This window comes from Poecile atricapillus, chromosome 23, assembly GCF_030490865.1.
Source record: "Poecile atricapillus isolate bPoeAtr1 chromosome 23, bPoeAtr1.hap1, whole genome shotgun sequence".
NCBI classification, from domain to species: Eukaryota; Metazoa; Chordata; class Aves; order Passeriformes; family Paridae; genus Poecile; species Poecile atricapillus.
In genome coordinates, this window is record NC_081271.1 from 7,009,119 (window position 1) to 7,022,078 (window position 12,960).

At 50.0% G+C, this 12,960-nt stretch overlaps 1 protein-coding gene across 26 annotated transcripts in view; it reads right to left on the minus strand.

Moving 5' to 3' along the window:
* The window catches only part of IGFN1 (immunoglobulin like and fibronectin type III domain containing 1), a 41,263-nt gene that overhangs the window by 20,837 nt on the left and 7,466 nt on the right, over positions 1-12,960 (minus strand). For all 26 annotated transcript variants that reach the window (XM_058855864.1, XM_058855857.1, XM_058855856.1 and 23 more), the window contains 8 exons: positions 10,397-10,465; positions 9,449-9,571; positions 7,204-7,343; positions 6,576-6,675; positions 3,886-3,933; positions 3,291-3,336; positions 2,209-2,383; positions 1,876-1,989 (listed from right to left, as the gene is read on the minus strand). In XM_058855864.1, coding sequence (XP_058711847.1) covers positions 1,876-1,989; positions 2,209-2,383; positions 3,291-3,336; positions 3,886-3,933; positions 6,576-6,675; positions 7,204-7,343; positions 9,449-9,571; positions 10,397-10,415 — 765 coding nt within the window. In that variant the 5' untranslated portion in view covers positions 10,416-10,465. The remainder of the gene's footprint in view (positions 1-1,875; positions 1,990-2,208; positions 2,384-3,290; positions 3,337-3,885; positions 3,934-6,575; positions 6,676-7,203; positions 7,344-9,448; positions 9,572-10,396; positions 10,466-12,960) is intronic.

The following is a 12,960-nucleotide window of genomic DNA, read 5'->3' on the forward strand; positions in this document are numbered from 1 at the left end:
GAGAGAGGAGAGAGGAGAGAGGAGAGAGGAGAGAGGAGAGAGGAGAGAGGAGAGAGGAGAGAGGAGAGAGGAGAGAGGGGAGATCAGGACAGGTTGGTGCTCCAGCCCCCTTGTTGATATAAATGAGTAATCTCACAGTGCCCAGGGCTCTTTGCAGCACACAGGCACTGTCTGGGCACTGAATCCTGCACAGAGCAGGCCACCAGGTTCTGAAACTCAGCAAAACAACAGCTCTTGGCTACCCACATGAGAGTCTAAAGCTTCATTAATACACAGTTATTGCAGCTACAAAGACAAGGCACTTTCTTGGCTTAGATTTCAGTATCCTTACAGCTGGATGAGCAAGAGAGTTCATCACTTTCTAGAGCACATTTGGGCTACATTGTCCAAATTGTGGCTCACAGACTTTATGTGATATATTTGTTCCAGGAGATTCAAAGTTAGTCTGTCCTCCCCTTCAGGGCATTCTGATTTCCCCTGGACTAAAGCCTCTAACCACAATTTGACTAAAACCTATCTTTCAGAAAAACAGCACTGAGCACCTGTGAGTCCCATCCTGGGACTGTAGAGGGAATGTTTTACAACTCTGAGATCTTCTTTCCCAGAGGGAGTTACAGTGCAAGAACACACTTGAGAAAGTGAATACAATTTATATGGAACAGCATAATTTCTGCAGCCTTAAAGACACTGTAGGGGTGATGGTCCTGAACTGAAGGAGGGTCAGTTTAGATACAAGAAAATGGCTTTTTCTCATGAGGGTGGGCAGGCCCTGGCACAGGTGCCCAGATCAGCTGTGGCTGCCCCTGGATCCCTGGAAGTGTCCAAGGCCAGGCTGGATGGGTTTGGAGCAGCCTGGGCTGGTGGAAGGTGTCCCTGCTCAAGGCAGGGAGTGGGATGAATTTTAAGGTCCCTTCCAACACAACTGTTCTGTGAATTTCCTGAAGACACAAGGATGTCAGTAACTGACTGCATGCTCCATACCTGGATCTACAAACCCCAGGGACATTGTCTTGGCTTGCAATGCAAGATGTAACTTGCATTCTAATTTATTCTATTAATATCTGTTAAAACTCACTGGGGCAGTGCTCTTTATCTCCTCCAGGACCCATCCTCCCTCCAGGGGATCCCTTCTGTTCATGGCCCATTGAGTCTCACTGCATGGCTGATACAATTCCATCACCCCATGCTCAGATGCTCCAGCAGGGGAAGGAGCCAAGCATCTCCAGCTGGATCTCTTTGGAGACTCCAAACACCACAAGCAGCCTTTCTCCACTGGATCCCAGAGGAGACCAGACCCATCTACATCAGCACTGCACCTTCAGAGGAAAACTACACCCTTCTGTAAGATCACTGCTGCAGCAGAAGCACATCTGTCACTCCAGGAGGGCTGCAGCCACCACTTAATCACACTGCTACCAACACCCTGGCCAACAGGCTGGCAGGTTGTATTCTGACTGACACTGGCTTGTTGGTTGTTTTTTTGTTTCTTCTCTTAAGTTTTCTTTTTTTGTACTACTGCATTTTTATTTTCATTTCCTTAGTAAAGAACTGTTGTTACTATTCCCCTATCTTTGCCTGAAAGCACCTTAATGTCAAGATTACAATATTTTGCAGGGGGAGTGGGTGGTTTACATTTTTATTTATTTCAAGGGAAGTTTCTGCCTTCCTTAGCAGACACCTGTCTTTCTCAAACCAAGACAGATCTTCCCCACCAAACCACGGCCACACTGCTGCCTAAGCAAGCAAGGATCTGCAGAAGTCAGACAACTTTAAGGCATTTATTTGCTCACAGCCACTGCCTGGCAGCTGAAGCCTTTTCTGTAGAACACTTGAGGGGCTGCTCTAAGCTGCTGCTGCCCAACTCATCCCCCTCACCTTGAGCAGGTAAACGTTGCTGTTGCTGTTTTTCAGCTCCATCTCCAGGCTAAAGGTAGCATTTCCCTCCTTGTTGACTCTGATGTGTTCAAAGTTTTTGAGACTGTGAACTAACTGCAAAGAAATATTGAAGAACTGAGTAAATGATAAAGCTGCCATGACAGATTCATCAGCATTTTCACCTGCATGAGTAAAGAAGTGGAACTTCTTTAAAATATTGTCATAAATCACTGCCATACGACAAATTTTTCATCTCCAAAGCAATTTAGGAAGATTTAGCCTCTTTTCAGAAGCTGCAATTTGGTAAAAACGAGTGGTTCCAGTTAATTTTACCTTGTCTTGTTCACTCTCTGTGTCCTTCCTCATCTCCTGCAGCTTCCTCAGCATCCCACGGAAATCAACAATTCCATATTTCATACAGATTTTCTCATAATCTCTCTTATCTGCGTGCAGCAACAGCTGCCATACAGCTTCTTTGTCCAGGGGCTTTGGTTTTGGTGCTGCAGCCCTGAGAACCACGGGGAGAAACATTCAGACATTTTCACAGACAGCAAGATGTCCTGCTTTTCTACCCCTAATTCTCTTTCCTCTCTCCCCATTATTCTGTAGCTCGTTTGGCCCTGGAGATGCAGGCAGGAAAGACTGGGACTCTTCCAGAGCAGGTTTTCTGCATCTGTAATGCAAATTAAATGGTGCCAGGGAACAGCTTCCACCCTGCTGAATTATCCCCAAAGGCTCTGACACAGTTTGGCCCAGGCCAGGTAATTGGCCAGCCCAGCTCAGGATTCTGCACAAAGATCATTATCAGAGCAATCCTTAGAGCTTGCAGATGGGAAGGGAAGGCAGAGCTCAGCCCTGGGCACCCAGAGCCAGCAGGGCATGAAGAGCTGTCCTTTGGACAGGGAGATGCTCATGAGCTAAACACAGGGGAGCAAAGAAACCCAGGGGAGCAGAGAAACCCAGGAGAGCAGAGAAACCCAGGGGAGCAGAGAAACCCAGGAGAGCAGAGAAACCCAGGGGAGCAGAGAAACAAACCCAGGGGAGCAGAGAAACAAACCCAGGGGAGCAGAGAAACAAACCCAGGGGAGCAGAGAAACAAACCCAGGGGAGCAGAGAAACCCAGGGGAGCAGAGAGACAAACCCAGGGGAGCAGAGAAACAAACCCAGGGGAGCAGAGAAACAAACCCAGCTGCCCTGTCAGAACCCTGTGGTGCAGAGGAAATGCTCCAAATGAAGGTGGAGCCGTGTGTTTATCTCAGCCCAATGGCAGTGCCAGGCTCTTCTGCCCTGTCTCCACAGGGAGCCTCACCACAGCTCTGGACACAAGAAGTGTTGCCCTGAAGGTCTCTGGAGCTGTTCCCTACCACCAAGAAACATCCAGAAGTGGGAGCATGGCCCTCACTCCAGAGCTTTACCTCTTCCTTAGCAGCTTCTTGGAGTCCAGGAGCGTCTTCTTGAGCTCTGTTACAAGAGTGGGGGAAACAACAAACAGCTGCTTCAAAAGAAAAATCCCCAGCCCTGTGAAACACACCCTCCCAAAGAAGATAATGCAGAATAGCCACTGACAACAGGTCATGCTGCTGAGGCCTTTCCTCTGGTGTTTTTTTCACACTTTACCAAAAAACTGCCATGACACTTGGTCAGTTCTCACTGCCATGTTCATCCTTTGGGTGCCAGGGAAGTTCAGCTCTCCCTAAGGGGCTTCCCTCTAGAGACCCACTGTTTTCACCCATGTTAACAAGTTTGATCCAAATGTGTTTAACATCCCCAGATTCCCTTTTCCTTTCCTAATGATTCCACAATCAGTAATCAGAGCAGCCCAAAACGGGGTCTAAAATGATCACTTTAGCAAAAGGTAAAGAGCAAGCAGACAGAGATGATAGAACATTGGATGCTCGTTAATCCTTCTCTTACTGCAGTCTTTACAAGTTTGGGGTAGCAATAGTGTGGCAGAGGATTATTCACTCTGCCCCTCCAATAATATAATACACAAATAGATCTTTAACTTACCATCAGCAGCATGAACAGGAACATATTTCGCCTTCTTCTTAAAGCCAACTGATCATTTATAAAAGAAAACAGAAGGAAAACAAGCCTTTGGATGAACAAGATTAACAGCACTAAGCCAATGAGTCATGAAACCACTGGATCTGGGGGATCAAGAGGGAATCCCAGTTTTCCAGGATTTCCTTGTCAATCTGACATTTGTTCCCAGTAATCTCCACCTATAAAGGTGATATTTCTATTGCCATTGGCTCTGTGCTTGCTGGAGACTCCACACAGAGAAGGAAAGCATTTTTACCCCACCAATTTTATGGTATGAGCAATGGGAGGAGATATCAACAGCTTGTTTTGGAGATTGGGAGCCAGGCTGGAAATGGCAGCTGCAGATAGGTGCCTTCTAAACTTATTTGAAAGGCACAGAGGTGACATGGACACTTCCAATATAATCCATCTACTGCTGGAGTGGGTTCCAGGAATATCAGTTAAATCTGACCCACAAAGTGCCCATTTCTCTGCACTGACTATCAAGGGAAGCAGCAGCGAGGTGCAGAGACAGCTGCAGAGGGATGGATCCCTGCCAAAGGACTGATTTGTTCAACAACATAAAGAAAAGATTGAGGCAGTTCAGCACCAAATCCAGGGTGTTTGATTATGGACCAGTGAGCACAATTCCACTTTCTTCCCCCTTGCCTTAAAGCTCACAATGCCAGGGAGCCACAAAGAGATCTGCAGCCCTCAAGGAGGGGAATGCCAGACCTTCACAGCAAGAATAACCAGAGAAAATGCTGGAGAGCCAAGGAGGGAACAGCACAGCACTGCCTGTGGTTCACACAGCTCCCACAGCTCACAGAGCTCCCACAGATCCCACAGCTCACACAGCTCCCACAGCTCCCCACAGATCCCCACAGCTCCCACAGATCCCACAGCTCCCACAGCTCCCACAGCTCCCCACAGCTCCCACAGCTCCCACAGCTCCCACAGCTCCCCACAGCTCCCACAGCTCCCACAGCTCCCACAGCTCCCACAGCTCCCACAGCTCCCCACAGCTCCCACAGCTCACAGAGCTCCCACAGCTCCCCCAGCTCCCACAGATCCCACAGCTCCCCACAGCTCCCACAGCTCACACAGATCCCCACAGCTCCCACAGCTCCCACAGATCCCCACAGCTCCCACAGCTCCCACAGCTCCCACAGCTCCCCACAGCTCCCACAGCTCCCACAGCTCCCACAGCTCCCACAGCTCCCACAGCTCCCACAGCTCCCACAGATCCCACAGCTCCCACAGCTCCCCACAGCTCCCACAGCTCACACAGATCCCCACAGCTCCCACAGCTCCCCACAGATCCCCACAGCTCCCACAGCTCCCCACAGCTCCCACAGCTCCCACAGATCCCCACAGCTCCCCACAGCTCACACAGCTCCCACAGCTCCCACAGCTCCCACAGATCACACAGATCCCCACAGCTCCCACAGATCCCCACAGATCCCCACAGATCCCCACAGATCCCACAGCTCACACAGCTCACACAGCTCCCACAGCTCCCCACAGCTCCCACAGATCCCCACAGCTCCCCACAGCTCCCCACAGCTCCCACAGATCCCCACAGCTCCCCACAGCTCCCACAGATCCCCACAGCTCCCCACAGCTCCCACAGCTCCCCACAGCTCCCCACAGCTCCCACAGCTCCCCACAGCTCCCCACAGCTCCCACAGCTCCCCACAGCTCCCACAGCTCCCACAGCTCCCACAGCTCCTCACAGCTCCCACAGCTCCCCACAGCTCCCCACAGCTCCCCACAGCTCCCACAGCTCCCCACAGCTCCCACAGCTCCCACAGCTCCGACAGATCCTCACAGCTCCCCACAGCTCCCACAGATCCCCACAGCTCCCACAGCTCCCACAGCTCCCACAGCTCCCACAGCTCCCACAGATCCCACAGCTCCCCACAGCTCACACAGCTCCCCACAGCTTCCACAGCTCCCACAGCTCCCACAGCTCCCACAGCTCCCACAACTCCCACAGCTCCCACAGCTCCCACAGCTCCCACAGCTCCCACAGCTCCCACAGCTCCCCACAGCTCCCCACAGCTCCCACAGATCCCCACAGCTCCCACAGCTCCCACAGCTCCGACAGCTCCCACAGCTCCCACAGATCCCCACAGCTCCCACAGCTCCGACAGCTCCCACAGCTCCCACAGCTCCCACAGCTCCCACAGCTCACACAGCTCCCCACAGATCCCCACAGCTTCCCACAGCTCCCACAGATCCCCACAGATCCCCACAGATCCCACAGCTCCCACAGCTCCCACAGATCCCACAGCTCCCACAGCTCACACAGCTCCCCACAGCTCACACAGATCCCCACAGCTCCCACAGATCCCACAGCTCACACAGCTCCCACAGCTCCCACAGCTCCCACAGCTCCCACAGCTCCCACAGATCCCCACAGCTCCCACAGCTCCCACAGCTCCCACAGATCCCACAGATCCCACAGATCCCCACAGCTCCCCACAGCTCCCACAGCTCCCCACAGCTCCCACAGCTCCCCACAGCTCACACAGCTCCCACAGCTCCCCACAGCTCCCCACAGATCCCCACAGCTCCCACAGCTCACACAGCTCCCACAGCTCACACAGCTCCCCACAGCTCACACAGCTCCCACAGCTCCCAGCCCTGCAGCCCAGAGCTGCCAGCCCTACCTTGGATGATCCTGAGGCCAGCAGAGCACGAGGCCTCTCCGTAGGCGTTGATGGCACAGCAGCGATACAGGTCACTGTCATCCAGAACCACGCTCCTGATCTTCAAAGGGAGAGCACAGAAACTGCTCACAGACAGGACTGGGGCTCAGCTCACCTTCAGCTTCCCATAAAGCAGCTACTCAGAGACACCTCAGAGACTTCTTCTGCTCCCAGGAGGGCTCTGAAAAGCTTTGTTTGCTCATCTTTGTGTTATCTCAGAGCTGGGGATGTGTGGAATCATGGAACACCTGAAGGGACCCACAGGACCATCCAGCCCAGCTTCTGGAGAGGACACCCCAACAGTCCCACCCTGTTCACCCCTGAGAGCTGTGTCCAAACACTCCTGGAGCTCTGGCAGCCTCGGGGCTGTGCCCATTCCCTGGGGAGCCTGGGCAGTGCCAGCACCTCAGGGGGAAGAACCTTTCCCTGATCTCCAGCCTGAGCCTGCCCTGGCACAGCTCCAGCCCTTCCCTGGGTGCTGTCCCTGTCACAGAGAGCAGAGATCAGAGCTGCCCCTCATCCCACTGCAGGTTTTTCCTATGCATTTCTCTCAGTTCCACAAGTCCTTTCTGAAATATTTGATCTTTACCTGCAGAATGAATTCATTTGTGGCACTATTGAAGGACATTTCGTATTTGGCAGAATCATCCATTCCTTTCCGTGTACGTGACCATTTCACCTCAGGAGTTGGGACACCTTTGACCACAGCTCTGAAAATGGCATTTTTACCTTTGAAGAGACAAGAATTTAGTTATTTAAGACAGGCTTGAACATGAGGACTCTCAGGCCTTGCCCTTATTTTATCAAGAGTGATTCTCAGAGTGAGTAATTTCTGTTATTTAATGCAGAAACATTCTTTAAAAATAACATCTTCTTTTGCACAGCAATAATTCAGGTTTTGCCTGTATTCAATCATAAAAGGCCTTTAAAATGGGGCATTAACCTGCCAGATGTGGCTGCTGACATCTCTGACCATCACTGAAATCAGAAGCCCAACAGCAAGTTCAATCCAGACTTGCATTTTACCTATGAAATGTCCAAACCCCTTCTCATCACAAATATTCTCTATAAAATCCCACTGTTTCTCCAGTCTTTAATTGGCACCACCTTGCACCCCAAACCCACCAGGCTCTGCTGTTTGAAGAGACGAGGGAGGAGAAGAGAAGGGGGTTCCTCTCCTTCATCCCTGCTCCCCAGAACCTCAGCACCTTGCAGCCCACCTCAGAAATGTCTGAGAGCTTCCCACTGCCCTGTGCAAACCTCTTCTCCAAAAGGCTCCAAAACCACAGGGAGCACTGGAAATGGACTCAGAGGAGTGACTTGTGTGGGTGAGTGGGAACAGAAATGGAGGTGAGTTATCCATGGAAACACCTCAGGGTGGAAATGATCACTCTTTTTTATTTTTTAACACTTTTGGTCTTCAGGTGACCAACACTGTTAAAGATTCTCCCTGGAGAGTCTGGCAATATTTCTCACATCTTTCTTGGAACAAGTTCCTGCTAAGAGATCCTTATCAAAAGGCCTTTTCCAGCCTTTGATATTGCAGTGCTATCTCTTTAATATTATAGTCTGATTCCATTGATTATCCCTGTGTTCCATTTTAGCCACCTTGGCTGCACTTTGCCATGTTTGCCATCTGTCCCAGGCCCCCCAGGCAGGAGAAGCAGCTCAGCCATGCCCTGAGCACAGGGATTATGACAGAATTAAAGATCCTCACGGTGCCTGTGCACGGACACAGAATCACAGTGACCGACCTGAGTGCACCAACAGTTTGTGTGGGAACTGCAGAGAACCTGCTGGAAATGGAGTAACTTGGAAAACTGAGACAGGTGGAAAATTAAACAGGTAAAAACTTAGGTAAAAACTTAGCCAGCGGCCTTGGGTAGTGCCTGAAAGGTGCAGGTGGAGGAGGAGGAAGAGGGGCAGGTTCCACTAGAGGCCACCGTGCTCCTTCATAAAACTTCAGTGGCTCCTGGAAATCCACCTGTGAGTGTGGAACACCAAAATCCAGGCTGCTGGTTCAGTCTTGGCAGGAAAGAGGTGCCACACGATGCTCTCAGGCTACTCCACACCAACAAAACAGAAAAAAGGACTGACTGCAGGTGCAGAGAGACCTTTGGGAGGCTCCTCACTGATCTGAGTTCCTGCTTCCTCATCAGGTGCCTGCTCTGTGCTTTGGGCAGGATCCTTATGTTGATCCTTCCAGAATTATCACAGAACCATGGAATGGCCTGGGTAGGAGGGACCTCAAAATCCATCTCATTCCACCCCCTGCCCTGCCAGGGACACCTTCCACCATCCCAGGCTGCTCCAAGCCCTGTCCAGCCTGGCCTTGGGCACTGCCAGGGATGGAGCAGTTCTGTGCCAGGGCCTCCCCACCCTCACAGGGAGGAATTCCTTCCCAATATCCCATTCCTCCCAATATCAACATTCCCCTTGTCCTGGCACTCCAGGCCCTTGTAGGCACTGGAAGGCTGCTGTAGCCTAAACAGCACCTGCAGTCAGCACATCCCACTTTAAAAAGCAGCTGATTTTAGTGGTGAACACAAGTTCTTTCAGCAGGAAAACAAAAAATCTTCCACCAGAACTGACTGGATTTGCTGTACACGTAGGAGTTATGGTCTTGCAAACACAGTGACAGCTCAGGAGACCTCTGTGAGTACTGCTGGAATTGTCTGCAGTGGAACAAAGACTTTGGCCCACACAACACTTATTTTGTGGTCATGTCAAATCACTTTAGAAACTAGCTTGATTTAATCATGATAAATCATGATGGTGGGACATGGAGTCAAACCTCCAGACCCGTGGCTTTGCCTGTTTGGATGGAGTCTCACCTTCCTGCAGTGTCAGAGTGAGTGGTTTCTTCTCAAAATCAGGTGTACTGCATCCTTGTGGAACATCATTCACAAACTGAGTGACAACAACTCCTGGGATAGAAGATTTCTTGAAGATTTTTACTAGAAAGGCAAGGAAAAATACATCAAATTGACATGTTTGTCCTTCAGAGAGAATCTCTCCATCTGCATTGCCTCCTGCAGAGCAACAACTGCTCCTGCTCAGCTCCTCTTGGACCACAAAGGTCCCACCCATTCCAGTGCCACAGGCTCTAAATGTGTCCCAAGGCTCTGGGATTTTGTGCTGGCTTTGCCAAAGTTGTGTCCAAGTGGGAAATTCTGCAAATTCCTAATGCAGGACCACCTCAGCTCACAGCTCCAGCAAGGGTTTGGGCAGGGAAAGCTTTGCAAGAGTTCTTGTTCCAAATACAAAATCTGGCATGAGAAACCTGATCAAAGAAAGAATCAAATGCAGAGAAATCAAACACAAAATCTGCTGCCAGGTCAGAGCTGGAGGGTCAGTCCCTGCCATCTCCAAGCTAGAGAAGCGAGCTGGGGTTATTCCTAGGGGTTCCCAAGGATGTGATTTCTGAACCTGAGAGAATTTCGAGCTCTCAGGGGCTGATTGTTCCCAAGGAAAAGCCTTTTGGGAACTGTTCCCTCTCAAGGGTTGTTTGTGCAAATAAGGTTTTACTTTCCCAAAACAAGACACAAATGTTCTGAGAGTGTTTTCTCTCTTGTCCCACCAATGGGATGAGGGAGGTGTTGTTCCTTCTGCCAGTCAGGATAACCTGCAATCAGAACACCTTATAAATGGGTTGAGAAACCCCAAAATAAGGACTTCTCTGCCTCATGAGAAAAGCTCTGTGGCTGTGTGTGATTTCCTGGAGCCCTCACAATACCTCATGTCCTGCAGTGGCAGCTCCCCAGAGCTGTGTCTGTTCTCACCTGTCTGATGGCTGTTCATGATGCTTTGCTCAGCCTTCTGGGGTCAGCACAAACAGATTACAAGTCCTCCTTTGAAAAAGACAAATCATTTCATCATTTACAGTTTGCAAGGGGAAGGACAGACCTCAACACTGCTGCCTTTAGTGAAGGTTTGCCCTTCCTCACTTGCCACACCCTTGCAGCCAAGTGGAGACAGAGCTGCCAGCCAGCCTGTCGTGCCCAACACAAACTGAGGATGATTAGCAGGGCTGAATGGAAAATGTACACATCCAGGAGCATCCCTCTGTGACACCTGGCTTTCCTCTAAAGACCTCCTCTCGTGTTTCAGGCCAACATTCACCACATGGCACTCACGTGGTGGGCTCTGATGGATAGCAAGAGCAGTTGCTGAGAAGAAAACCACAGAGATGGATGTCTAAACTGGGGCATGGAGCAGAGGTACATCCTGATCTCATTCAGCTTGGTTAAATTAGCAACAGACCTGAGAGCAGACAAGAAGCCTTTAGAAGGGAATGGTGAAGTGTGAGCTTGGCATTAAGGAGTTATTGTTATGGATCACTTGGGACCTTCTGCCAAAGGAGTCTCTTCCTCTGTATTTTAAATTGGACAATGTGTAATGTAACACATTCCTGCCTTGCAGCAAGCTGGGAAAGCAGATTCTCTGTCATGTGAGAGATGCTCAAGAACTATAGAGTTACTGCAGCTCTGAAAGAGCAACTGGATTGGATTGCCTGTGGCATTAGTGCTGCATCTCTGTTTACCCTCTGCACTCCTGGCAGCACAGGGACACAGGAACACGCAGCTTCCATCAGTTTGGGAATGCACAGGGGCTTTGGGAGCACACCTGCAGCAGCATTCATCCAGCTGAGCTCTGGCACCTGATGAGAACACAGGGGATGACCCCAACATCTCCTTGTTCAACTCCAAGCTGCATTGTCTGGGTGAGAACTGGTTTCAGCCAAAGGTAAGAGAAAACTTAGTGAACTAAAATAATTAGTGCTGGATATCCCATAGCCTGGCCAAAGAGAGTTTCACTCACAGTACCCCTGGGTCAGCTTCTGAACCAAAATTGTTCCTGTCATTATTCAGCAGCTGCAAAGAACCACAAACACCTCCCTGCAAAAAATCACTGGCTCCACTTTGTCCTTACCACAAATCTTGTTTTGGGGCTCTGCACACTCTACAAATCTCAGCAATAGCTGACATCTCTGTGAGCCTCCCTGGGAATAGCAGAGGCTGTGAGCACCAGCCAAAGCCTCTTTCCTGTCCCCTCCTGGCCTGCTCTGACCTCTGCTGCCCCCAGCACAACAAGGGGTTTGCATTTCATCTGTGTGCTGCTGCTCTGGCACATCACACAGCTCTGCAAACCCCTGGGAGATGGCTTAGAACCTGGGAATGAAGGGCATGAGGAACTTGTGGGAAGGAAAAGACACAAAACTGAACTGAAAAGAAGCTGATTCCAGGGCACCCTGCCCTGCACATTGCACAGTGAATGGCTGGGATTTTGAGAGGCTCTTGATCACCCTCCCATGGATTTAACTTGTCCTCCACGCTACTGAATCGTATTAACAACAAACATAATCCCCTATTGCTTCTTGTGTCTTCCTAGACGTGTCACCACTCCTGAAGCTGGAATGTCTGATGCTTACAGCACTCACCAAACAGGAGGAGCTGACACCAGCCTGCAGCAGCTTTCCCCTAAGCTCTGTTTATGTCACACTTATTTGCATTTATTCTTTGCTGCTCCTGACTCCTCCACGCTGGGCAGGGTGAGGAGCAGCTGCCCTGGAACACAACATGGTCCAAATTCAGTGCAGGGCCTTTCCCTGCATCTCCAAATGTTTCATGTCAGAATGTTTCGTGTCAGAATGTTTCATTCTCAGCCTGGTGTGCCTGTGGACATGTGTTACCACAACAAGCAACTGCTGAGAGAGGGATAAATTCAAATCTAGTTTGGTAAAACCCTCAAATCCTGACAATATTTGCACAGGCAGTAACAGGCCTCATCTCTCAGTGCACAACATGCACTATGTGCATTATGTATAAACTGCTGAGTTTACAGAGCCTTAAAGATCTCAGAAATTCACTTGGATTAAAAATAATCTCCTGTGAGTCCTTAAACTCCTGTGAATTCCTGACTTGTGGAGAATGAGAAGGAAGCATGTTAATGCCACACATTGACTGCAGGGTTAAAATAACAGTGCTGGGTATGAAGGGAACATTCCTCCAGTGTAATGAATCCAACCACGTTGCATTTTCCAGTGTCTTGTGTATTAAATAAGGACCAGAAAATAACACCCTGGTTGGCACAGAGTCATTAACCCTATCCCTGCTTACTTTTAAATTTTTTGCTCCCTTGTTACATGAATGACCATGGTTTTGTTCTGACTCCAGTTCAATCTAGGAAAAAAAAAATAAATCACAGAATTTTTAAAATGAGACAGCAAAAGCCTTCCAAAAATTGTCATAGTGTAATTCATTCCTTCACTCCCAGGTGCTTGAAACACTGGTGTGCAGATGAGGATGGTTTATTCAATGGAATAAATGCTTCCAAGAGGGAGTCA